At 49.5% G+C, this 27,762-nt stretch overlaps 1 protein-coding gene across 1 annotated transcript in view; it reads right to left on the bottom strand.

Annotated features, from left to right (window-relative positions):
- The window catches only part of LOC146334573 (immunoglobulin superfamily DCC subclass member 3-like), a 31,650-nt gene extending 6,390 nt beyond the window's left edge, over positions 1–25,260 (bottom strand). The window contains exons 1-8 of the mRNA XM_084823451.1: positions 25,209–25,260; positions 15,692–16,027; positions 14,504–14,648; positions 7,373–7,503; positions 6,244–6,381; positions 5,966–6,124; positions 1,515–1,680; positions 244–494 (exon numbers count right to left, since the gene is read on the bottom strand). Of these exons, the coding sequence (XP_084679577.1) occupies positions 244–494; positions 1,515–1,680; positions 5,966–6,124; positions 6,244–6,381; positions 7,373–7,503; positions 14,504–14,648; positions 15,692–16,027; positions 25,209–25,260 (1,378 nt within the window). The remainder of the gene's footprint in view (positions 1–243; positions 495–1,514; positions 1,681–5,965; positions 6,125–6,243; positions 6,382–7,372; positions 7,504–14,503; positions 14,649–15,691; positions 16,028–25,208) is intronic.
- Positions 25,261–27,762: the final 2,502 nt, after the last annotated feature.

Below are 27,762 nucleotides of genomic sequence, written 5' to 3'. Positions count from 1 at the left end.
TGCCAGGCCAGCAAGACGCAACGATGCTGAGAAAGAGGAGGAGCAAGCGCAGCTGGGGGCAATGGTGGATGGGGGCCCTCAAAAACCTGGAGCCAGCTCTGGGCGGGACCACAGGAAGAGCCCTGCTGGCTCCGGCCGAAGTCCGCCTAGCATCCTGTGTCCCAGCCTGGCCGACGAGGTGCCTCAGGGAGGTTAAAGGGGGCTTGGGATTTCGGGCACGAGGGGGTCAGGCCATCCACTCACCTCCAGCCTTGCGGATGTGAAGCACGTAGCCGATGATGGCCTCTGTCACCTCCATGGGGGGTTCAAGCCAGGACACCTGGATGGAGGTGGTGGAGAGGGCAGTGGCCCGGACGCCCTCGGGGGAGCTGGGCAGTTCCTTGGACAGGGCCACCGCGAGGCGGGCACTAGCCTGGTTGGTGCCGGCACTGTTCTGAGCGATGCACTGGTAGATGGCCTCGTCCGCCGAGGTGATCCGCTGGATCATCAGGGTGCTGCGGGAAGTCAGGGAATGGCATTAGTGGGGCCCAGATGGAAGAGGTTGTGGTTGGGACGATGGATCCCCAGTGTAGAGAACGATGGCTATGCTAATCTTGCACAATGGGTGGGGTACCTGTGCCCCCACCCCATGGAAAAGGAACATCCTTTTGTATGTCCTCCATCTCCTCCCCATCTCTTTCACTGGGTGACACCAAGTTCTAATCTTATGAGACAGGGTGATAAGTTTCTCTCTCTCACTCTCTCCTTTCTCCACACCACGCATCATTTGATTTAACTTCTCTCACTTATCTACCTGCCTTCCCTTCCTACATCCTGGGTCAAATCAACAACAACAAACATGTTTTCAAAATCCAGAATGTTTCAAAACGCCACATTTTCATTCTCCTAGTTGCTTCTGTGTGTGGAAGCTTAAAACGCCCCAGATGCTTTAGCCCAGGGGTGGGCAAATTGCGGCCCTTGGCCTAAATTCATGTGGCCCTCCGCCTAATTCCAAAAGCCCTCTGCATGCAGTTGGTTCAGACCTCTGGCAAGAGCAATCTGACCTTTCCCTGGCCACCCACTGGGTGGGGAGAGAGAGAGAAAGAGGGTGGTAGAAAGAGAGAGAAAAGGGGGTGCCACAAAGACAGAGAAAAGGAGGTGGCTGCGAGGGAAAAGGGATGAGCACTTCTGTCTCTGGTTCTGCCCACATCATCACACAGCCACCCCTGGGGCTGATTACCTGCTAGGGAATGTGGTTCTCGACAGAAAAAAGGTTACCCAGTGCCCCAGTCCCTTGTGACAGCAAATGTCTTCCCTCCCATTTACGCACAAACTTGTGTCTGCTTTATACTGCAGTCACGACCATGGCTTCCCCCAAAGAATTCTGGGAATTGTAGTCTGGAAGAGATCCCTCCTCTTCCCCCGCACCTCCCTAGCTTCACAGAACCACAACCCCAGAGGTCCCCGGGTGAAAGTACGTGGCTGTTTTTTTAAACCAGCTGTCAGTTTTCTGCCTGTGGGTATCCCGGTCTCACCTGTTGTTGTGCGTGAGTTTGACGTTTTCGCCGGGGGCCAGGACTTTGCCGTTCTTCAGCCAGATCAGGTGGGGTTCCGGTACGCCTTGCGCCACGCAGGTGAAAATGGCGCTGCTGCCCGGTGGCTTGGAGATGGACTGGGGCCATTGCACAAACTCCGGTGGGGCTGAGGAACAGCAAGGAGGGAAGGTCAGTGGCGGTGCCACGTTGGCACCCGGGATCGAGAGCATGACAAGTGAGTGTGCTGGTTTTAAAAGGGCAATCGCCCAGCATGAACACCTCACAGAGCTTTAGAGTTGCAAGGGGTCTTGGAGGCCACCTAGTCTGACCCCCTGCTCAAGGCAGGAGCTGCAGTGCAGGAATCCTGCACCTATAGCATCCCTGACAGATCTGCTTAAATACTTCCAGTGAAGGATTGCCCAGCACCTCCCAAGGTAGTTCCACTGCTGAACAGCTCCCGTCAGTTATTGCCAGCGGTTATTCATTCATTTCCGATGGGATGTCAGGATCCCAAGAGGTACAGTGATGCTAATCTGAACTCCGCATTCTCATTAGAATAAGCTGCTTGTTATCAACTTTGCTGTTCTGTGGTGCATGGTGCTTTGTCATGACGGTGATTCCCATTTAATTTGTGTTTAAAAGTGACTCGTGAATCGCAAGAGGGCAATCCACAGGGTGGATCACTGGGGATAGTAGAAGGACCGAGGAGGATCTGGGGGGCTCCTCTTGAGGGTTTGAGTTAGAATGATGTCCCAACACCATGTGCTTTAAGAGCCAATCAGGAAGTGTTTCTATAATGTATTTTTTCCCAGTTAGATAAGTTTCTAGCCCTCGATAATATGCAGGCAGTCTGCATTTGACCCCAATTCTGGATTGGGGTGGGGGGCGGTTAAGTTCCTCCCACACCCATTCTTGACTCATAGTCATGTTCCCCTCTGCATAGGCCTGATACTCCTCCCTCACTTATCCACCTGCAATCAAAACTTCCAGTGTGTCCCTGCCCTTTTAAACCTCTGCCCAGTTCCCCTCTTTCCAGCTCCGAGGCTGGGCCTCAGATGCACCAAGGTAATTCCTGTCGGCCCTTCCCAACCCGTCTCCCCCAGGAGCTGGTTGCCAGGGTCACCGAGGAAGAGCCTCTTGCTCACGCTAGACACAATTACAAACGCACTCAGCCCTGTGAGTCGCACGTAATCGGTCATTATGTTACACACGCATACAACAAATCACGCAGATGCGAAGGGGAGAAATTTGGTATGATTCGCAGACGATTTCTCAGACAGTTGCCAAAGATATGAGGGGATTGCAAACCCTTTGAGCAGATCACCTCTCTGCAGTGGGAAGAAAACAAGCCCCGTGTGACTTGATTCCACCCCACTGTCACTTCCAATTTCTAACCCTCATTTAAACCCGCACCCTATATTACGCATGTGGAACTGAACCGAAAATGTATTTGTCTTGACTTGGTGCTGTACTTTTTCTTTGTTTGTTTGTTTCTCTCTGTGCTGGGGCACACGGCAGGCAAGGCTGCATTCAAGACAGGGCAGACAGCGGTGAGCCCCGAGGCCAGGAAGGGGTCAGTCAAACTGAGGTGGTCCTTATAGGCAGAGTACAGCCTTGAAACAACGGCTTCTTCCTGGGAGTTTGTTTTCCCCCTTAAGTCTTCCTAACTAGGCTTGGTAAGTCAGTCAATGGCTGTTAGTCATGGTAGCTGAGCAGAGCCTCCATGTTTAGAGGCTGTATACCTCTGAGTGCCGGTTGCCGGAGAACAAGGGCGGGAGAGGGCTACTGGTATAAGTAGGCCCAAGAAATTGGGGAGACGGCATGGGGGAACATGGGGAAGCTGCCTTAGTGTTACACTGTGAAGAGGTAGAAGGTGACGTATATCAAAAAAAGAAGGGAGGCATGAGTCCCCTGGGCAGAGAGTTCTGGGCTACTCCCCGTGTCTTCCCACCCATCCATCCTGAATGGGTTTAGAAGGACTCACAAATCCCTCAACCTGTTATTGAACCCGGGGAGGGAGCTGGGGAAGGAATTGGGCCCGGGCACCATCACCCGGATCTGCCCCATTCCCCCAGCTGCGCCGTGGCCGAAAGCTGTGTCCTCTCGCGCCCCTGCCATCGTCCGCAGCGTGGGAGCGGCCATGAAGGCAGATGTCACATTGAAATGCCTGACACTCTCCAGAAAAGAAGCGTTAAGCTTTCCGGGACGGGCCGCATCTCATTAGCTTGCCAAAGAGCTGGGAAAAGAGCAGCGGCCCCTGCCCTGCCTCGCCCCCAAACAAAAGCAGGGCCCCCTCCCCCATTGTGCGCGTGTGTGTGCAGGGGAGAGATGGCCCCTCTCCTGAAAATGGCTTTGTCGTCCAGACGGTCCAGCCCAGGGACTGTGGCATGGAGAGGAGGGGGCGGGAGAGCACATTCTGACCTCTCTCCCTCCACCACATTATGCCGGCCCAGAGCACAAACTCAAGGCCCTGCGTCGAATCTCCCCCTCCCTATTATGACCCCAAAGCATATGCTGGCATGAGCCCCTTGCCCCCATGTGGGGCAGTGAGGAGCTGATACTCAGTCCAGGAGCAGGTCAGGAGCCCCCATTCTGGATAGCCCCCAACTCCTAAAACAGGGAACACCACAGCTCAGTGGAAGAGCTCGTGCTGTGCAGGTAAAAGGTCCCGGCTTGGATCCCTGGTATCCCCAGTTGCAAGGAGCGGGTGACGGGAGACCCCTCCTCTGCCTGAGACCCCGTGGAGCTGCTGCCTGTCAGAGTCAGTAACCCTGGGCTGGATGGGCAAATAACCTAATCTTGTCTATGGCAGCTTCCTGTGTTCCTTTCATTTCTTCAGTATTTTTAGAACTAGTAATGGCTGCCACTATCTGATTCTCGCCATTCTCTCCTTAGCCATCCAAGCCTACTTCCCATTCTGCATCCTAGGCCACCCTCCTCTGATGCTTTACAGGGCTGACCCCCTGTCCGGACGCTGATCGCATCTGCCTCAAACGGCTGATTGGCCAAACCCCGTTTTCCCCTTCAGCCACCATCCAAACCCCACATTGTTTCAAATCTTGATTCATCCCGAAGAGTAGGTTCTCAGCCTTGTCATGGAGAGGAAGAAAGAGACGGGGACTGTATGTGGGGGGAGGGGTCATGACCTCTGCCCTTTGACCCTCTCACCGTCAAGTGTGCGATTCCCAGCTGGGACGGCCTGTGCTGAACCTTGATGGGTCTGTCTAAACCCCATTTCTGCTCCATCTCACTCCGTACCGTTGGCCTCTGTGGCTGGCTCTTGAGCAATAGCAGATTGAGGGTTGGGGGTGGAGGAGAGCTGTGGGGTGAATCCCTGTTCTGAAGCACAGATCTACCCCCTTTCTCTTTGGGAACAGCCTCCCCCGCCCCCAATTCCAAATTCAAGGCCGCAAGGGGTCCATTTGGCTGACGCCGGTCCCTTGACGGGAGGAGGTTTTCGCCCCATCAATCACCCCGCAGTCCTTTGTCCCCGGCGCACGGGTCACGAAATCGACCCCGCGTCTCTTTATCCGAGCCGCGGCCCAGAATCGATGGCCGCTCTGGGGGCAGGTTCGATCCTGCCTCTCATCAACCCTTCAGATGAGAAAGCAGAGGGGGGTGGTTGGGGTGGGGAAGATGTGTTGAAATGAAACCGATATCGGGGACAAAACACCTTGATGAACGAGAGAGACAGATGCACAACGAGGAGACCCTGACGTGGCTAATGTCAGCCAGAAAACGAGGATTGTCACCCCGGCCCGTTGTGCAAGAACTGTGGGCCAAGGGGATTGTGACTGGGCCAGGGAGGCCTTATGGACATCTACCAGAATAATCACACATTTTTTGAGTGGGAAAATGGTGCTGATGCTGTTCGCTGCGCTAGCCAGATACAGATGTGAAAGATGTATGTAGCCCCAGCATTGAGGGGACGACTGCCGCTAGCGAAAAGGTGTCTCATGACCATGTGTGGGGTGTGCGTCCCGGTAGCAGAGGGCTTTCTTCTACTGCCGGGGTGAGCTTTCAGATGACGTTGGGCTGCAACTCCCATCAGCCCCAGCCAGCCCAGAAAACGGTGCTGGGCGCTGCAGTCCAACATCTCGAGGTAGCGCCCTCTGTCTGACCTCCGGGCTCTGAAATATGTAGCAGGGCCTCATGCTGACCATCCTAGAGGGTGACAGCTTTGTCTCTGCCGGCTAGATGAATGGATACAGGCTAAGGCTGTGGCTACTCACTGCTGAAGGATCGGGCACTTTGCATGTGCTCAGAATCACTCCTTTACTGATACGATTCACACCCCGCGCACATCTCTACATCGCTTGTCCTCCTCTCCGCTGTTGCAGGTTGTGATGCACACACCCTCACAGGCCAGCAGAAGGGCTAAGAAATGTATCCCGGCCCAGTATGGCAGCTCTCGGTCCTCCGCTCCACCTTCCGCCAATGGCCATGCTCACCTTGCACCATGAGGATACCCTGTGCCGTACGGCGCACGCGGGTGCCGGGCCGATTGGCAGCACAGACGTAAACGCCGGCATGCTTCACCGACACATCTGAGATCATGAGGTTGCCAGTTCCCAAGACCTGGATACCTTCGACACCAATGGAACGCCCGTCTGCAGGGAGGGGAAAGGCCAGCCAGTGAGTGTTGCAGGGAGCAAGGGTGTGCTGGGATGCAGCCCCATACTTTTTCAGCCCCCACCTAAGCCATCTCCGTTTCCCCCATCCCACTCACCCAGGCGGCTCCAAGACACAATTGGCCGTGGGTTCCCCGTGGCGATGCATTCCAAGATGGCCGTTTGGTGGACTGTGATGGTCAGGTTCTGCGGGCCGGACAGGATGACTGGTTCCTTGTAGAGCTTGGGAGCTGAGACTGGCAGGAGAGGGTGTCAAGTGAGAGAAGCACCCCTCCCTCCCTCCCCTGGTGGCAGTGGGGGAGAGGCCGTGAACCTCTGAGCCCCCCACCTCCAGTATATTGGAATCCAGCCAAAGCTTAGCTTTCACAAGAGCATAGCTGCTTTAACCCCCCATTTCTGCGCCAAGACTCAAATCCCGTGCCATGAAAAACACAGGCTTCTGCAACCAGTATACATTGGCATTTGCATAAATTATTCTATGTGTTAGGAGAGAGGGGCAACAGCTATGTATGGCGCTGGAGCCCCACTGTGACCCCCTGAACAAATGATTCAACCAGTCTGCTGACTTTTGAGATTTCTCCAGGCGTTACCTATATGCTTCCAATCCTATTTTTGCAGCCATAAGGACTAGCAACTTGGGTTTTCTTTTGTTTTGAATAAAACCTGAAATATTGAGGATACTCAGCTGGAGAGGAATATTCAAGACTAGACTTCCCCACTAAATGAAGACCCAGCTCCCTTCCTTTCAACCTGCTTCATTTAGAGCTGGTGTGGTGTAGTGGTTAGAGTGCTGGATTTAAATGTTGTTTCGATTTCTGCTCAGCCACAAAGCATATTGGGTGATCTTAGGCCAATCGTTATCTCTCAACCACAAAGAGTTGTTGTGAAGATAAAGGAGGGGGAGCATTTGCTCTAGCCTGTGGGTTGGGTTTTTGGGGAGGAAGAAGTGCAGGATAAAAGACAGATGGAGCGAATAGAGGATTTATGGATCCCAGCATGATAGGTTTAAATAACATGACCACTCCATTGTTCCAATGAGCCCAGGAGCCCTGGTTCCCCAGTTCTCCCACTTATCCTACTAATCGAGTCACCATCTTGGCCCCAACTGTATTCTCGCTTCTCCCCGGAGAAATGGCCCCAACTTGCCAGCTCCACCCCCTCCAAATCCTTCCCCAAAGAACCCAGGAGTTCAGCTTCATCCCATGATGTGTCAAACCAGATGCTCACCACTGATGGTCAACGTGGCCTCCTGGCTGTAGCGGGTGTTGGCGATGTTGCTGGCCACGCAGCGATAGGTGCCCACATCGGAATGCCTCGCACCCGTGATCTGCAGGATGCCGGTGGGTAGCAAGGTGAACCTGGTGGAAATAGCAAGAGGGGGAACAGAAGGATGGAAAGATGAAACCATTGCCTGTCTCTCTTCATGTGGTTGCAGATGCTCTGCTCTGGGTGCTATGGCAGGTGGCTACCAGTGATAGGGCCTTTTCAGTGGTGGCCCCACAACTTTCGAATGCTCTCCCCAGAAAGGCTCACTGAGTGCCCACTCTTCAGGCTCCAGGTGAAGACCTCCTTTTTTCCCAGGCTTGTAACCGTTTGCTGATCTGTTTTATGATGGCTCGTATCTTATGTTTATACTGCCTTTATCCATTTTCTTTTTTTCACTTTTATGTATCTTTTTACTGTAATTTGTGTTTTTAACTAAAGGATGGGAGAGGCAAAAAACCCAATAATAAATAACAAAATAAATAATTGAGAGTCGTGTGGCCCCCAAGAGCTTGTTTCTCTGACGGGGGTGGCCTCTCTGTTCTTTGCTCCATCTCCCAAGCAACCACAGCCTGGTGCAGAGATGTCCTCGGTGTGCGTGTAGGGTTGACCCCTTGATGCTGTGCTCCTTTTAATATTGTGTAACAGCCACACCGGAGGCCCTTTTGGTCTACATCTCCCATCAACCCCAGCTAGTATAGCCAGTAGTCAGGGGGCCTCTTTTGTGTCCTGTTCCTTTCCTTAGTCCAGGAGAGGGGAGACCACACCACCCCCGCTGTTTTCTTTCTAAACTAGAAAGCCCAAATGTCTTGGATGGCTTTAAAAGGGGGCTAGACAAATTCCTGGAGGAAAAGGCCATCAGTGGCTACTAGTCCTGATGGCTATGTGCTACCTCCAGTACCAGAGGCAATGAGCCTATGTGCACCAGTTGCTGGGGAACATGGGTGGGAGGGTGGTGTTGCGCTCATGCCCTGCTTGTGGGTTCCTGGTTGGCCGCTGTGTGAACAGAACGCTGGACTAGATGGACCCTTGGTCTGATCCAGCAGGGCTCGTCTGATGTTCTGGTGTCCATATCCTTTCCTCTTACGGAAGTAGCTTGTGGGTTATAGAAGGGGTGGACAGAGGCCAAGCCTGTTAGATGGATCTACTTTCTTTGTATTTACAAAACCTACCAAGCAGAGGTAGGTGCAAAAAGCATTGTCTCTTGGAACACCTTCTGAGCTTAAGGATTTGTTTTCAGTACGAGAATGGAACTGAACTCCTGGTTAAGCCCAAGCATTGTTAAGAACATAAGAACAGCCATACTGGATCAGACCAAGCTCCATCGAGTCCAACATTCTGTTCCCACAGTGGCCAACCAGATGTCTGTGGGAAACCCACAAATAGGACACGAGTGCAACAGCACCCTCCCACTCATGTTCCCTAGCAACTGACATACGGGGGCACACTGGCCCTGAAACTGGAGGTACCATATAGTCATTGTGACTAGTAGCCATTGATAGCCTTCTCCAGGAATCTGTCTAATCCCCTTTTAAAGCCATCCAAATTGGTGGCCATCACTACAGCTTGTGGTAGAGAATTCCATAGTATGTGCTGTGTAAAGAAATCCCGTTGTTTGTCCCAAATCTCCCACCATTGAGCTTCATGGGATGATCCCTTTGGGTTCTAGGAAGAGGAAGAGGGAGAAAAATGTCTTCCTCTCCATTCATAATTTTGTACACTTCTACCATGTCTCCCCGTACTCCCCTTTTTTCTAATCTACACAGTCCCAAATTTTCCTCATATGGGAGTCTCCAGCCCCATGATCATTTTAGCTGCCCTTTTCCCAACTCTACAATATTTAGGTGTGAAAAGTGATTTTGCTACTGTTCAACAATTTGGAGACAGCACCCCTTGCTGATCTACTGCAGATCACCCAGAGATCTACCAGTAAATCTTGACCTACCCTCTGCTCGCCCCTGGGTTCTAGTACCCAAATGAAACAGCAGCTGGATGCACCCAACCAATGGGGATTCGAACTCGTGCTTAACACCCCACTGCGCTATCACAACAAGGGGTGCTCAGAGTGTCATTTCCAAGAAAGATGTAAGACATGTTGAAGAATCGGAACTCAGAACAGTTAGTCCCATGACAAACTACAAGCTGATGGAAGTTGAAATGCTGGGAAGAATGCAGGGGTAGGATCTTAAAAAAAAAAAAAAAGCTTCAATTCGAAGCAGCCCTGCAGAGCTAAAAGATCCAAATAATTTAAGTTCACACAGAGGGATCTGAACCTGGAATAGCTTGTTACTACACCCACACCCCCTTCCTTACTGACCAGGGGTGGGGAATGAGTGGCCCTTTAGATGATGTTGGACTGCAAGTCCCCTCAACCTTAACTAGCACAGCCCATGATGGGTGTTGCAGTCCAACATCTGGAGGACCACCCCTGCCCCATTGGGATACCACAATCCATGTTATTTAAAAAGGAAGAGAGAGGGGCTTGAAAGGTCACTCTTTGAAATACATTATTTGTCTGTTGCATTTTTATCCTGCATTTTAGAGAATGAGTCTCTCCAGTTTCTAAGATGAAATACTCCAAGATTAATCAAGAGGGTTTGTGGGGAGCTCCAGTAGGGCAGCCTTGGAATCTAGAATTCAGCATGCTTCTTTCTCTCACTCAGCCATTTTATAGGAGGTAAGGCACCTGATTTTACTTCCATGTGATAAGAAAGGAGCAGGTGTTTGGAATGAGTTCCTCAAGGATAACTTGCTGGGGAGTGCTAGTTTCTCCCTGTGGTTGGGGTGGCTCTGCAGGAAAAGCTGCTACTTGAAGAGTCAGAGGCTGTAGGTTCAAATCCCATGGGTGGTTTCTGAATTTCCTTTTTCTGAAAGGCCACTGAGAACCCCTGGAAGAAGAACTTTCCAGGAGAGATCTTTTTCGATAGTCACAGCCCTGTGGGGAAAACAGCTGCCTGCTGAGCTAAAGGTTGTAAGGTTGAATCCTCTTCATTATTGCCACTGAGGAGCGAAGCCTGAAATATAGGTTCTGGAAAAGCTCTCTGTAAATGGTGTAGCACAATGAGTAAGGAAACGTGGGTGTAGAGCCAGTAGTTTGGAGCTCAAGTCCCCTCCTTGGCGTGTGTTCCTTTTGCCTTGAAAGGCTGCTGAAGAGGTAAGCCTCAAATATAAGTTCCGAAGAGACTCTTCTAGCTGCTGGGATAGCCTAGTGGAGAAGGGTGCCTGGCTGCAGAGCCAGAGTCTGGGAGTTCAAATCCCCAGTGTGGCTTCTAGTTCTTTTTGCTTTCTCAAGGCTGCTGAAGAGGCAAGCCTCAAATATAAGTTCCGAAGAGCTCTTCTCAAGTGCTGGTGTAGCACAGTGGGTAAGACACGTGCCTGTGAGGCTAGCAGTCATGAGTTCAATCCCCACTGTGTGTGTCCCAGGAGAGGGGCCAGCCGAGATCATCCCATAGTGAGTGGATCCTTGGGCTAAGTGCCCTGCCACCTGCACAGCCTTGGGCAAGCCGTGCAGCCCCGGTGCCCAGTTGCCCCCCAGCTGGCTGAGGCCGACAAGGTACAGAGAGAAGGAAGGCCTGTGTGGCAGTGGCGTGCTGCACAGGTCAGCCAGCTGGGGTGGCCTGCCTAAAGTAACCTGGGAGTGTCTAAGTTCACTCCCAGGTGAAAAACTTCCGACTTACTATCTTTTAGATTAAAAAATGGCTCCCAGCAAAAGGGGGATTTATCTCCTCTTTTATACTAGGCACTCCCCTCTTCCCAGGGTGGAGGAAGGTGCCCCTGGGGACTCACAGCCATGCAGCTTGCCCAAGGCTGCACCTGTGGCAGGGTACTTAATCCCATCAGCCACTGACTATTAGGTGATCTCTAGCTGGCCCTTCACCCAGGTCACACAAGCAGGGATTTGAACTCACAGACTCCAGCTCTGTAGCCAGGCACCTTTCCCCACTGTGCTATACCAGCTGTTGAAAGAACCTCTTCGGAACTTATATTTGAGGCTTGCCTCTTCAGCAGCCTTGAGAAAGCAAAAAGAACTACAAGCCACACTGGGGATTTGAGCTCCCAGACTCTGGCTCTGCAGCCAGGCACCCTTCCCCACTAGGCTATCCTAGCAGCTAAAAGAATCTCTTCGGAACTTATATTTGAAGCTTCAGTCCTCAGTGGTTTTCCAAGGCCAAACTAATTTGCTACAGACATGAGCAGAGCTTGAGCCTGCAACAACCTAGCCTGTTCAGTCTCATGGGAGCTGGTGAGAGTAGTAGTCTTCTAATGTAGAGAGTCCTTTAAAAGCTGTGACTGCGAGCGGCCTTTGCACCAGTGAAGAGCAAAACCAACCCAGGGGAATGTGGACTCCCAATTGCGGGCTCCTTGGGATTACGCCCCAAGAGCTCATCCTATGGGCCTCACTGCAAAGGCACCCTTCTTGACCAAGAGTTGAATCCCCAGTTGGGGGTTAGGAAGCCGCCTTATACTGAGTTAGACCCTTGGTCCATCTAGGTCAGTCCTGCCCACACTGCCTGGCAGCAGCAGCTCTCCAGGGTTTCAGGAAGGAGTTCTTCCAGCCCTACCTGTACAATCCTGGGAACTTCTGCAGGCACAACAGGAGCTTTACCCCTTTAACAGGCTGCTCTTTCCACTTAGCTGCACCAAACTTTAAGAGCAAGGAGGGGCCAGTCTGGAGGGTAATTCTAGAGCAGGGGGTGTAGCGGTGGCCCTCTAGGGGTGTTGGGCTAGCTGGGGCTGATGGGAGACAGAGTCCAATCACATCTGGAAGGGCAACAGTTGCCCACCCGTGCTCTACGGCTTGTATCCACCAGTCTCCACCAGCTGCTGACAACCTACCTCCACCCAGGAAATGGATTAAATACATCCAGGGTGATTTCAGCTGTGGGTCCTGACTTGTGCCACAGCCCCATGTGGGCTATCAACCGTGCTAGGATAGTGCCGGCGGCGCTCCAAACAGAAGCGCCCTGCGGTAACAGGCATTTTAATCACACAGCTAACAGGGGTGGGGGGATTTTCTTATTGTTACAAACACTGGATTGGCACTCTGTCTATGCTCTGGAGCTAACTGCCCGGGAACCACCTCCCAAGCTTAGTATCACTGATGCTGCTGCTTGCAATGCAAGCGCCCTCTTTCAGTGAGCACATCAGCCCTGGCCAATTCCCAGAAATCCTTAGGGGAAAGCGTTTAGTTTGTTTTTTTTAATTTTATTTGTGAAAATGCAACAAACAATGAACAAACCAAACGTCGCATGTAACTCATTACATAAAGTTGACAAGCAGTAAAGATGTAAATGTATGTTACCTATTGTGGAAAAACAGACAAATATACTCTCGAGAGTATATTGAAACAAACAACACTAAAGGTTATATAACAGCATAATCCCAAACCTCTCTACTCAGAAGTAAGTTCCACTGAGTTCAATGGAACTTGCCCACAGGTAAGTGTGTACAGCAGGAATGGTTAACTTCTATAGTTGATTGCAGCAGGGAGGGGCAGAGGGTGGGGGGCTCCTGCTTGGGAGGGAAGCACTAACCCCCTCCTCCCCAACACTGCCACCCGTCCCCTCCAAAAAGCACCCTTCCGCTGCTGCAATCATGCTTTGAAAAAGCCTCCATTGGTGCTAATGGAGGCTTTTTAAAAGCATGATTGCAGCAGGGGAGGGGCGCTTTTTCAGCAAAGGTCGCCCTTCCCGCCCCAGCAGTGCCTGCAATTAAGGTCAGGTACGCTGCTGTACACAAGTACCTGGGAATGATGGGAGCTGCAGTCCAACACATCTGGAGGCCACCAGGTTGAGGAAGGCTATGTTATAACAAATGCCCCCTCTGCTGTTCTGTTGCCTATCTTCTGCTCAGAACTCGGCCAGCCAAACCAGGCATCTCTCATCACTCCAGCCATGCCACGCCCCTCCTGCTGTTGGATCAGGCCCCAAAGTCTTCTTCATCCAGCATCTGGTATCCAACGGTGGCTAAGCCAGGAACATGCGCTAAAGGCCTACATCCTCCTTGCTTGCTTCTCTCCACACTTTGCCTCTGGTGTTCAGAGGCAGACTGCTTCTTTCCATGGAGTTTCTGCTTGGATATCAGGGATAAATCTCTCCTCCTCCATGAATTGGCCTAATCCCCTTTTAAAGCCATCTGCTGCCCCCACACCTTGTGGCAATGAGTCCCATATGTTAATTATAGGTTGTCTGAAGAAGTATGTCCTTTTGTCTCTCCTGCATCTCCAGCCAATCAGTTGCATTAAGTGACCCTAAATCCTAATGTTATGAGGGAGGGATACAGTTTGGACACAGCTCCAGCTGAAAAACACCCTCCTTCCAGCTACCACCATCCTTGACACCACCAAAGTGAGAGGAGGCAGTCGCCCTTCCATTATGCATACAGCCAGCTCCAGAAGCTGCTGGACTTTGCAACTAAGAATCTAGTCCCTGAGCTTGCTTTTTTCCTCCTCCCTCCCAGTCCCTTTTCCTTTTGTGCTATGTCTTCTAGGTTGTAGGACTGCAGGCAGGGACTGTCTTATTTCTCATCTTTGTAAGCCGCTCTAGGGGCCTTTTTGGCTGAAAAGCAGGGTAAAAATGCTTTAAATAGATAAATAAAAACGAACAACAAATCTTCTCCCCATTTGCTACACACCATGCATAATTTTATAAATCATGTCCTCCAGACTCCACCATCTCTGTAATCTTTTTTGGTAAACAGAACAGAGAGATTTCAACATAGACGACATGACTTCTGGACTGCAATCCTCAGGGCCGGCCCTGCCATTAGGCAGAGTGAGGAGGTCACCTCGGGCAGCAGATGCTAGGAGGTGGCAGCAAAGTGTCGGAGGAGATTGCTGTGTGCTAAACAGCCTGCCTTGTGCCCCCTAAGCTAGCCTGGTGGAGGATGCTGTCCTATCACCAATGCTGAAGGCTGATACAACACGGCATGCCTCAGGCGGCAAAATGTCTTGGGCCAGCTCTGTCGAGTCAGAAGCACCAGCACCTCACGTTTTAGACAGTACGTATTCCTCAATCGCTTCCTTCACCTGTCTCTCCCAACCCAATCCATAACCATTTCACCAACACCACCCCCACACTCACACTCCACACTCACCGGTAGTCATCCGTTAGCAGGGCTGTCCGGTTGCGCTCCCAGGTTATGGTGGCTTCTGGGACCCCCTGGATGAAGCACTGGAACCGGGCAACGCCTCCCTCTTCTACCGACATGGATTCTGGGTGCATGTGGAATTTGGACAAGGCTGCAGGGAGATGTAAGACAAGGCCGCTGCCACTCACAGAGCTTTCTCAGCATAATTCTCAACACCAGCCCCATCTATGGTGCAGACTGCTGCACCACTGCCTGCAATTCCTGTCAGTGTGGGCAGGAGGGAGGAAGAAGGCAACAGTATAATCTTTTGCTGGTGTAGAAGAACGAAAGCTTTCAGCTTTCACATAACTCTTTATCCCGCAGACCAGTTCAACGTAGGCGCTAGTGAACAGTTCTGCAAACCCAGAAGCAATCATGCCCAGCACTGCCTGCATTGGTTCAATTTTTTTTTCCAAAATACATATTTCCTCACTGTATCCTTTTTGAACACAAAGAGGGAAACAGGGAGAATGTCCTAAACTGGCCACTTCCAGGTTAGATTACTGCAGTGCATGCTACGCGGGGCACCCCCTGAGAGTGTTCAGGAAATGCATCTGATGCAAAACACAGTAGCTAGGATGCCTTCTGGCAAGTGCTTTTCGCAACTGCATTGGCTCCCAGTTTCTTTCTGGGCTCAGTTCCAGATGTTCGTTCTTACATATAAAGCCCTAAACTGCTTATGATGAGGATATCTAAAAGACCGCTTCCTGCCACGTGAACCTGCTTGCAAAATTCCATCACGGTCAGAGATTTTGCCCCACCGCCTAAAAATATTTGGTTGATGGGAACGTGAGCAGGGTCTTCTCTTTGGCAGCACTAAGATTAGGTGGGGCTAATCTTAAAAATTTAAGATTAAGATTTAATCTTAAAATTTACGATTAGTCCCACGCCAGATGGTTTTTAGGAAGGCAGGAAAAGCACTTTTATTTCCTCTTGCTTTCAACACAGTCTAATTTGAATACTGAAGTTTTCCTTTCTCCCCGCTCTTTGCTTCTAATTTTGCTCTTAATTTTAACTTATAATTGTTTTAATGCTTTTACTCTTTGGCTTAACAGCTTTCTTCGGGGAGCAGAGAGCGGCTTGCTTAGGGCCAAGAAGCGGTCCAGAAATGCTCTTAGAATTAAAATGTTAAACATCTTGAAACTCAGAACTCACTGGCAATCTGCACTCGGGCCTTGCGGCTGACCAGGAGGCCGTAGCGGTTCTGGGCAGCACAGCTGTACTCCCCGGCACTTGAGTCGCTGGAGTTGGCAGTGGCGTTAGCGGATCCTCCTCCCCGGGTTCGCCGGTGTACGCTCTCCAGGCGCAGGGAGCCATTGGACAAGACTGCTGTGTGGCTGTCATTGGAGAGGGGTGCTCCATTCCAGTACCAGGTGATGGTGATGGGAGCTTCGCCCTCCACTTGGCAATGCAGGAGCAGCGGGCGGTCACGGACAGCAATCACGTCGCTGGGCTCGAAGACGAACGCCAGCTCCGAAGGATGGGCCAGGCCTGTGGAGAAGGAAACTTTTTGTGGAAGGAACCTTTTGGAAAGCCAGTGTGGGTGTAGTGGCTAGAGCACTGGACTGGGACTCAAGAGATCCGGGTTCTAGTCCCCATTCAGCCATGGAACTCACTGGGTGACTCTGGGCCAGTCACTGACTCTCGGCGTAAACTACCTCACAGGGTTGTTGTGAGGATAAAATGGGGAGGAGGAGGAGGAGGGGAATCATGTAGGCTGCCTTGGGCTCCCTGGAGGAGGAGATGGGAGACAACCTTCAGGCCTAGGGATCCAGCGTCAAGAACGGATGTGGCGCCATGGATTGGAAAACAACAGCAGCAAAAGAGATACGGTACAATCAGTGACAGTATACAGCCCAGCAGAAATCGTGATCTAACCGGCAGAGCCAGTTCCAAATGAAAAGCCACCCAAAGCACAGAGTGCATTTCACCCCCTCCTGCAATTCACTCAGCTTTTTAATTATTGTTTTTAATTGCCTTTATAGCCTATTTCATGACGCAATGCACCATTTGCATGCCGTGGTTTAGCCCTGCCAGGGTGTTATCAGCAGCAACTGCACTGTGAATGACCACTATTGATAACGTACTGTTACTTTCTGCATTTAATTTCCTTCGGACCTCACTCTACAATTCTTCCCGCTCCCTCCCACCCCACCATATGTCCAGTAAATAAATCTGAAACTCTCCACAAGACTCCATGTGCGTCTGATGAAGGGGGCTCTCATCCACAAAACCTTATGCCAGACTAAATTTGTGAATCTTTCAGATGCCACAAGACTCATTGCTGATTTTGCTGCAATAAATTAACATGGCTACCTGCTAGAAAACATCAAAGATGATCAATCTTTTGATCACGCATGGACCTGATCATAATGGCTTGCATGCACGCCGTTGGTAGAATGGGTACTGACAATGTACAATCCCCCAAGATTTTTTTTTAAAGGACATTAATACAAGGCTGGCCAAGCAGTTTGGTGTGGCTAGCTCGACAAGCGAAAACGAACCTACTTGGCTCCTGGGGAGATGCCTGAGTAGATATATCCCAGTGGTCCCCAACCTGGTGCACTCCAGATGTGTTGGATGACAACTCCCATCATAGTTTGATACAGCCTGTAACAAGTCCTCCTAAGCCGGGTCCTCCTAAACCGACACGCAGAGAAGCAGTGGTGCTCCTCCCCTTCTTAGCTGCATGTCCTGTTCCCACCCACACACTGCACATCCACCCCCTCCCTTGTGTGCCCCAAAGCCAACTCTGGTTGCCAAAGAGGCGGGGACAACCCACGCTAAAATTGGCTTTGGGACCAGGAAAAACAAGGGCAATTAAAGACCTCTTGGCTTCCGAGTGGGGAACTTTGTATAGCTTCAAAGGGGCTAATCTTGCTCCCTCCCCACTCTACACCCTGTTGGGTCCCCCTCCCCCGGGCCAAAGCCAAGAGCCACTTTATTCACAAACTGCTCTTGGCTGCAGCCCAAAAACTGGCCTACACACACACGCGCGCGCGCGCGCGCCCCCTCATATCTCTTCTGGAAGGGGCTGTGCCAAAAAGTACAAAAGGTGAGAAAGCGCAGGGTTTGGGAGATTGGCACTACGCCGACAATTCACCACCACCTCCACCCCACGCTGCCACGTGTCCTCATTCTGCCTGGGATCACACACGTGTGGGCAAACTGTGGCCTCAGCCATGTACAATCATGTGCCTTAATGCTCTGGCGCCCCAGAAAAATGCACATTTAGACCCCATGTTCTGGTTATGTATCACATGTTCCCACCTATCCAGAGCCATCCTTTGCCATTCCAGTTATCTTTCGTTCTCGCCAAATCATCTCAGCCTGTGGACAATCGATCTGTTTTTTCTTCCCCCAGAGGGATGGATACATCTTTACCCATAGTTCATCCATGGGCGTCCCACTGTCACCTCTGGCTAAAGAGGTTTGGCAAGAGTTTTTGTGGCTGTTCCAAACTCAGACTGTTCAGCTCGAGACAACAACAGGACACAAGACCTGAGTGTGCACACCCGAAGAACCAATGCCTCTCACACCACCTTCATGTCTCTGAGGGCACAGTCCTATGCATGTTTAGACAGAAATAAGTCCTACAACGCCCAACATCCTGCAGACTCTTCCCACGCTGGCTAGGGAACACTGGGAACTGTAGGATTGATTTCTGTGTAAACATGTGTAGAATTGTGCCATATCTAGACAGATAGACAGACAGACAGATAATAACCAACCACCCGGTAGCTGTATACCAACATCCTTCTCTGTCCACTCCGCCATACAGATTAACGTCTGCCTAAGAGGAGACGTATGTGCCATCATGATTACACTCAACTACCACTCTCTAAAATAAGCAGCGCCCACAAATACATAACGTGCTATTTTATGATCCTAAACTATTTCTCAGCCACCTTTCAGGGCAGAAGCCCTCACAAGCGGCGTACAACATAAAAAATTCTTATTATTAAAAAACGATGCAACGATAAGGCGGCAAACGTTCATGAAACAACAAACTGCTGGCAATAAAACACCAGTAAAGCTCTGTGGCATAATTGCAGCTACAGAGCAGAACGGTTCAGGGGATGTGCTAGGGAAAGCACTACGCACAAAAAAAGAAAACTCTTTTAAGGCTTTAAAAAAAATTAAACACATTCATGGAAAGGGGAGGGGGAGGGGAGGAACAGGAGGCGGTTTGTCTAAATCTATTAGTCACGACAGCTTAATGTGGAGACTCCATGCACCGAGGCAGCCTACCTCTAAATACCAGACACTGGGGCCCAAAGACAGAAGTCGTATTCACAGACTGCTTCTGTACACTTCACTGGTTATCAAGGGAAACAGAACAGACAAGTGAGACTGCAACAAAATCTTGCAGCGCTGTGCAGTCCTGCTCAGCATTCTGTCCAGACAGCCCTAATCCTGCTGTTACCTCCCTCTTGGACATGGGTGGTGCTGTTTTGGCTACCTAAGGATCTACACTAGGAGAATGGGTTCACTCTTATTATATTTTAATATTTTATTGTGTGCTCTTTGGTTTTAATTTTTGTGAACTGCCTAGAGATCTTCGGCTACTGGGCGGTATAGAAATGAAATGAAATGTAATGAATGAATGAATAAGACTAGATCAGGAGTGGGGAACCTGTGGCCCTGGATTGCAGCTCCCATCATCCCTGACCATTGACCATGCTTGCTGGAGTTGATCCAACATCTGGGGGGCCACAGGTTTCCTACCCTTGGAGTAGCTCGACCAGCCTCCCCAAACTTGGTGCCCTCCAGCTGGTGATGGACTACAACTCCCACCATCCAATGGGAGTTGTAGTCTGACAGCAGTTGGAAGGCACCAGATTGGGGAAGGTTGAGGTAGACCTTGGTCCAAAGCTGTAAGACTTCCATTCTGATGTAGTGGACAGATGGCAGACGGCGAGCGAGGGAATGGAGGAGCTGTCAGAGTCCCTCCTCAGCTCTCTCAGAATTTTGTGGCCTTGTGTTCCACAGTTTAACAGCACAGAGTTGCTCCATGGCTGGCAATCTTGAGCAGCACCAGAATGGGTCTAGGGCTGGGGTGAGAAACATGTGGCTGTCCAGGTGTTTTGGCCTACAACTCCCACCATCCCTCACCATTGGCTATGCTGGCTAGGGCTGATGGGAGTCGTAGGCCAAAACATTTGGAGGGCCACAAGTTGCCCATTCCTGGTGTAGGGCTAACTGCTGAGTTGGAATGATATGTATGTGGGGTTAATCTGTCTGACTCCCCCCACAGTCACACTACCACATAGGGGTATTTTTCCCCCATGAAATTTCAGTCTTGCTTCTTTCAGGGAGTAAATTCATGGAGCCATGGACTGTTTATTATTATTGTATTTCTTCTTTTTTAAATTCCTGCCAGGGAGGGGTTGCACAACTCCCTGCCTGTGGGATTTTCTGCCTCGGGGCCCATAATAACTGGGCTGGCCTTAGTCCATTGTCATCACAGAAGTTTAACTTTGTGGTGCTGACCCATGGCTTGACTGGGGTGAGGGGTGGGGCAGATAAACTAACTGGACATATGCTGCTTTGCCCAAAATGTCTTAGCAGGGCTAAAGGAGAAAAGGTGAACCAACGTAACCAATCTTTCTCCTCAGGGTCACTTCAGACTGAGACGGCAGGGCAGCCCCCGGTTGGTCTGGGGTCCAGGCCTCGCTCCCAAACCAGAGGTATCCATGGGTGTCATCTATGCAGCCTATGCAGAGTCTCTTCTGCCCCACAAGACCAACAGATGGGAAGCACTTTGGGGGTGGGGTGGGGGGGAAATATACTTTAATCCCCTCAGGGAGCCGCTCGCTCAGTTCTCAAAGCCACGGGCCACCGCCACAGAGTTAAACTCAGGCGATGACAATGGACTCCGTCGGGAAGGGGCAGGGGAGGGATGAAGGGGGATATGGAATTGTGCCTCTCCCCCCACCCCCTGACATCTTGATGGATGCCACCATTCAGGCCAGCCTTAGCAACTGCATGGCGGACGAGGGAGGCCCCATAGTGGGCTGTCGAGAGGCTTTGCAGGGGGGCCGGGCGGGACGGACAATGCGCTGGGTCAGAAGGGGCTGAGGCAGCCCCTATTGTCCCGTCTCCAGCACAATGGCCCCTACCTCTGTCGTGCCCATCTGCCTGGCCCACGTGATGCTCTTGGGGTGAGGTTCCCATGACTCGCCCCATCACTCAAAGATGTCGCTCGCCATCCCGCACCCTCACCTCCGCCCCTTGATCTATCATGAGCCCATTCCTGCCCTATCACACCCACTGCCCCCAGGCTAGGCCAAGGGGGCTATGACGACTCTCAGATGTCTTCCCCCCACCCCTTCGCCTTTGCACTTGGAATTGGGCTCAGCTATTTGCAAATGGGGGCCATGCGCCCGCGACAAGCCCTAGGCCTCATGGAAGAACACAGGGATTGGCTACAAATTGGATCATTCTGGTGGCCAAACACAGAGTCCCATTTGAGAATCAAAGGGAGCAAGTATCTCTCAATTCCTGCCTCCATCACGGCTGGGGAAGAGGGCCTAACATTAATGTCCCCAAAGCCCCCCATCTTTGTCCCAAACGAATCCTCTCCTCTAATCAATGTTGTCACACCAAGGCTAGAGAGAGTCCCATCCGTCCACCCCTGCTTGGTGGCTTGTTAAGAGAGATTACTACCAATGGTGTGTGTATGCTCATTCCACTTTTGCCTCTAATAAACAGGTTCTGCAGGCTTTTCGCCTTCCTTTAAAAACCTACAGCACCTCTTTAACCAGAGGCAAAAAGTGGTGATTCCTCTCTTGTCCCCAAACCACTCTCAACTCTCTCCCCAGAACATTAGTTTAAACTCTTAAAATTTAAAACCAAAACTATTGCCTGTCTCTTGTGCTGGTTTCTAAACTCACAGCACGCTTCTGAGATGAGATAGCCACTAAATTCTACAGGATGCTGTGCTTCAGAATGACAAGAAGACTCTGTTTGGAATAAAAGGGCTGCCCCCTTAAAGCAACAGGGAAACCAGCAAAACACAGTTTTGAACCGACAGCTCACAAAAGAACCCAGAAGTCTCCATTCTCCTCCTGCCCAGCTCTGTTCCACCAACTTGCCCATCATACTTCCAACAGCTGAGAACAGAAGGACAATCTAGGCCTCTCGTGCATTTCCATCTCAATCCCAAACCCTCTCTGAAACTAGGGAGTTTGGCAAGTTATGGTGTCACAAAAAACCAATCCATCCAGAGCATGAAGGATACACAGCTCTAACAGCCATCCTCCCAAACACAAACTATAAACTACATTCCAGAGAGCCACCTAAGTCCCCCAAGTCCCCCACCTACTGATGTCAGTCCCTATAATCACCCAGAGGTGTCAACAAGAAGGTCTGGGGAGAGGGGACTCAATGGACCACTTAGGGGTCCCCCTCTAGGCTGCCACAGCCCCCAATGTTCCGTACCAATGAACCATTTTCAGGGCTTGGAAACGGATGACTTTAATAGGGGCTGAATTGCTCATCACTGCTATACTAAAGCAAAGGTTCACACATGTATATGCGATACATAATTTCTCTTTGCACGCTGTACGTACTTTAAGAATAGTAATTTGCCAAAACTACAGGAGCCATTTCTAATCCCCCCCTCAAATAGTTTTAGGATCCAAGCGAGGTGGAAGTTATATTTCGGTGTCAAATTCTGGTGCGATTAACATAATTTGGTTTGTAAAAACACACATTATTGGGCATAGCCACGCAGTAGGAATTTAACACCCTAAAGTATTTGCGTTTGACACCTCTGATAGAACCTGGATGGTCCTCGAAAGCAATCCCTTTCTCACTCATCTAGCTGAGCTTGAACATTCCCCTCCCACCCTAAATTGACTCAATGGAATACACCTCCCCCTGCCTCCAAAGTTGCATCTTTCATCATCTGTCTTTGCCATAAGCAATCACAGATAAAAATACAGACAGGCAGGCTAATAAACACATGATCTGTAAGACTCATCTTACTCTGTTCATCGCTACCTGATCATCTCCAAAGCACAGGCGTTGAAAAACTTTGCTGTAAGAGAAGGTGCTGATTTTATGTTTGGAAAGATCCCCCCCCACACACACACACATTACTTTTTCTGTATCTGAAAGTTAGGAGATCTCAACAGCTACTGCCTGTGACTAGATTTAAATCTTGCTATATTTTTTTCTAGTTGCAGGAATCAGCCTCCAAAATCAGATGCAATAGCCTGTGTAAGTTGCTACCACACTAAAGCTGTTAGGATATTTTAAAGTGCCGCACTACCTCTTGGCTGTTTTTGCTGCCACAAACTAACACGACAACCCTTTTAGAACTGGCAAACTTCAGTGGTTGCCCACTTCCGGTCATTACACTACCCACACGAGCAGGACATTTGCACAGTATAAGAGCAAGATGCAGGAACTGGCTCTCAGTTTGGTCAAGATGTAAAGGCGGCCAAACTTCAAGCCACTTACTGCCTCTGGCCAACTCATATATCTAAGGGCTTGTGTAAGTGATCGACTGAAGTTTGCCAACTCCAAAAGGGTTGCAGTATTTCTCGGTTGCAGAAAAAAATGGTGCTATTTTTCAGATAACCGCTGTGTGCTTTCCACCTGAAATTCTTATCTGTTTTGCTTTATTAGCAAGTAAGGAACTGGGGTTTACAGGACTCAGTTCTGGTAGGCCAGAATCACAGGTAACAGACCAGATCTTCTGCCACCCTGGCTCCCCATAAACATGCCCAGTTTCAAAATCCTGATGTGGATATTTGAGTTGTTGTTTTTAATGGCCTTTAAGAGTGTGCCGCTGCTGCTGCTTAAATACATCACCTTCTGCTCAGAAGTACTATTGTTCTTTTGCTTCTCCCTTTAACTACAGTTCACCTCCCTCAGCCCCCATAACCATACTGGATGGGGTAATACAAGTTGTTGTCCAATGCATCTAAAGGGCACTAGGTTGGGAAGGCTGCATTAGTATCCTAGAAATGGGCTTGCTAAAAGAAAAAGAAAAGCAGCATTCTTTCCCAAAGGTTTCCGTGCCAATGGGATGCAGATGAAAAGGATCTTCAGGCAGGTAACTTTAGCCATGCCAAATCCACCCGCTTTTGAATCAGTTCTGATTTCACAGAGGGTTTAAGGGTTAGGGGGTCAAATGCACAAATAAGGATTTGGAGTAGAACAGGGGGTCAGACATATGCATGGGCTTTCCATTTTCTCCTGGACCGTGAAGTGAGGTGTTTCTTGATGGTTGGTAAGAAAACACAAAGCACCATGGCACCCAAGAAAACATACTAGATTCAAGATCTGTAAACTTTCATAGATAACCATCTCCCCCACCAGACATATAACATGGATCTCAAAACACATTTCTCTCTCTATGTGAGACCTCTCAGTTCCCTCTTGTATATGGAGTAATAAACCAAGGAGTCCTGAGAGACCTACTTTTGACCTCATGCTGCTTCCAGGATTAAGACAGAATCCAGTCCAGAATCACAAAAGTGATGCCTTTGTGTTAGGTTGAGATACACTGGAGTTTAAACCAAGTAAACAAGACGAGAACAGATTACATATCCCAGTTGATAGAATATTAAAACACATTTGTGAACGGAATGCACACAACCAAAAATGGACGCACAACTTTCTCTGGGTAGCAAGATAAGCGCACACACATGAACATCCACGTTCAGTCTGTGAGCAATGCAATAAAATGTATTATTGCCTTCAAAATTCTACAGCACCAAACTCTAACTGAAATTGTATTGTGAGCCATCTGAGAGACACAGAAATCCCATTCTGGAACTTGAGGGAGAAGAAACCTCTGGAGGCCAAGGTAACTCCATCCCATCCACAAACACTCCCCCAATTTCTAGTTCTCGGTTTTACACGAAGGGGGAATAAACACATTGCTTCCTCTGCTGGGATGTCAACCAGTTTTTGTTTCACTTTGTCACAATTAATGCAAAATTATTTTTAGGCTGTCTTTAAGGATGGGACTTTTAAAGATGCAAAATGTACATCTTTTATTCATCTGTTTTTTTAGCCCATGCAACCTTATAAGCACCGAGCTGGTTCACCCATTAGAAAGCAAAATTAGGACAAGAAAACATGAAACTGTGTTACACCCTTCACCCTAAGCCCTGTCCCAGTTCCTTCAACCCATTCCATTGCCTCTTGTACTGAAGAACCTATCTCCCCCTGTCAACCCTCTCCCAGTTACAACATCGCAACCCCCACCCCTACCCCAGTAATCAACATCTCAAGCCCTTAACCCACTAGAACATTGGAAGCAGTTTGGAATCACACAAACATCCAATTTTGGCAGTGCCCAGTGCCGATGGATGAACTGAGATCAAACGTGCCTTGAAACTGGACGGCTGAGGGAGGGAGAATTGGAAGAACTGAGCATCCCCCTAAAGTTTTGCAATGAATTGGGGGGGGGGCTCCCTTGACTCCCAGAATCTCACCATTCACCGTTATCATCAGTGATTTCGCTTGGCCTCCTTCCCCAAGTCCTGTAGTGGTCCAATCTCCCCGCATAAGGGAGAAACAGCAGTCAAGTGAACATAGCATCAATATAAAGGCACACATACAAAGATAGATGGATGAATGGATACACACACACCGCACTGAGAACAGTAAGAAGATTAGATTTATTTATTTATTTTTAAAAGTCACTTACCCCAACCTTGCAGAAACAGCCCTAAGACCAACCAGAGGTTCCGTGGTGACATCCCCCAAAATTTAGCAGGTTGGCAGAAAATAGCATTCAAAATCCACTCAATTTTTAAAAACAAAAAACAAAACACACCAAAATCCCCCTCCCAAAAAAGTTTCCACTGGATGTTTAAGAAGCAGGATAGTAGGCAGGTAATTCCATAGGGGCAAGTAGGGGGCTCTTCAGATTCAATGAGGACCACCCCCATATGTATGTATGTATGTATGTATGTATTCTTCTTTGGCCTAAACTTTTTGCACTATGCTATAACCATCCCCCCACCCCGTTTATACCCTCCCCTGCCCAATCTTTTGCCCCCCTCAATTCCGCTTGCTTCTAACTTTGCCAACCACTGGCCCTGCACGCTGGTTCTGCTGAAGGGGGACAGCCTGGGCTATTACTAATTCCCATTGTTTGCCCTCCCTGACTGCCAGAGACACTGATACAATTGGGCTGGGGAGCAGGGAGGTGGGGGTAGGCTTGGGTGTGAAAGGCAGCTGGAGGGAGGGCTGCCCAATTACAGATCAGCTCAAAGATGAGAGGCAGGGGCTGCTCTCTTTCTCTCCCCCCACCCCAATCTCACGCCCCTTGGGAAGCATCGATGTGTCCAGTGCTTCACTATACAGCCCTTTTGCTGGGTCATAATATTGGAGGAAATGGCTCTTGACTTGCAAATCTGCACTGTCTGTACTAAATCTCCTGTTGGGCCAAAGGAAACCCAACCAGGCCAAGGTACGAGCTACCAGCTTGTACATTCGCAACATTCATGTACAATTGTTAACATTTGCAAGAGAATGTCACCATTCTCCTAATTAAGAGCCTTGACGGTAAAGAAACAAACATCCCAAAACAATTACAAGCTATGTATTTATTGCCTAGCAAAATTATCGCCCATCCCCTGCAAATACTGTGCTCACTGTCAAGATTTTTCTGCAGTTTCCATGAGGACTAGAATCTTAATTCCTTGAGCACAGTATTGTATCAGCTTGCATCCTGTGGTTTATACCTTAAAAAAATAAAGCACCTTTGGGATGGCACCGTTGCTAACATCTGTCAGACATACCAGAACTTGCAATATGCCCATCCAAAAATCCGTAACGGATATGCTTGAAAGATTTGGTTAGTTGTCAGGGAGATGATCTTGACTCTAAGATTCTACGAGCTGTTTAGGAGAAACACTGATCTTAACTGGCTGCATTGCACTGGATTTTTTTGTTTAATGTCTGAGCCACTAATGAACTAAGCTTGTGTAGGACAAATTTTCTCATTACCTGTACATGTAGTGATACAGTAACCTATTCTCCATGTATTTATCTAATCCCTCCCCCACTCTACCTTAAAAGAAAACAAACAAACAACATAGCAAGAACATGGAGTATGTTTTCAAATTGTCCCACCATTTCCATGAGGACTAGCATCTTCACTTTAACAACAAACAAAAGGTGAAATTCAGAGAATAATTTTCACTGCACTCAAATTGCACCAAAAAGCATCTGATGTGAAGAGATACGGAACTTTTTACTGGTAATATGAGCAGTGGTCCATTTACACAAGCAAATCACTTCTTGATGTGTGTTTATTAAAATATGTATGATATACAACTTTTTTAAAAAGCTCACATCGAAAGGATTACATTAAAACAACAGAACACAACTTTAAAATATTCGGAGAGCAGAGTGAAACTATTTAAAACCTATCAAAAGCCAGCCTAAACAAAACAGTCTTTGTGGCCCGCCTAAAGCTAGGCTACCAATTTAGGGAAGGGAGTTCCATAACCGGGGTGCTGCCACCAAAAAGGCCTCATCTCGGGTCTCCATCAACCTGATGGGGCATACGAAAAGGGACTCTGAAAAAGATCGTAAACTGCAGCGAGGTTCATATGGGAGATGATGGGCGTTCTCATATTCTGGCCCCAAACCATTCAGGGCTTTATAACTAAGAACCAGCACCTTGAATCAGGCCTGGGAACAAAATGGGAGCCAAGGTATTTGGCACAAGGCTGGTGTCATATGGTCTACAAAGCACAAAACACCAGAAAGCAATCTGGTGATTGCATTTTGCACCAGCTGCTGTTTCTGAACACTCTTCAAGGGCAGCCCCACGTAGCACGCATTGCAACTATCTATAAACGGGAGGTGACACTGCGGTCAACACGGGATAAAAATTGCACATGTAAACCATTGAATGTGCTGGTATACTTCCTGGGTGCTGTCCTGGGTACTGAAAGCCAAATACCTGGGACTGGTGAACAGCAGGGTTGGGGGTCAGGAACAGAGACTTTTCTTCATTGGTCCCCTCCTGGCTATGCAGGAGAGGCCTGGTGTCCTCCCGCACCAACGTCTTCCCCCTTCCCCTTTCTTTGCTAGAATATTTTATTCGTTCCTACACACACTTTACATCCAGTTCCATAAATAGTATTGAGGGATAAAGACAGGGAACGTGGGACCCTCAAGTTAACGGAGGTGTGTTTCTGAGGCCTGTGATGCAACTGAGTCACACACACCCCTCACAAGATCTT

This window comes from Heloderma suspectum, chromosome 17 (assembly GCF_057233095.1).
Source record: "Heloderma suspectum isolate Gila_16-S chromosome 17, 16-S_ref, whole genome shotgun sequence".
In the NCBI taxonomy this organism is placed as follows: domain Eukaryota; kingdom Metazoa; phylum Chordata; class Lepidosauria; order Squamata; family Helodermatidae; genus Heloderma; species Heloderma suspectum.
The sequence above is the reverse complement of the archived record's forward strand: the minus strand, read 5'-3'. Positions and strand labels throughout refer to the sequence as shown.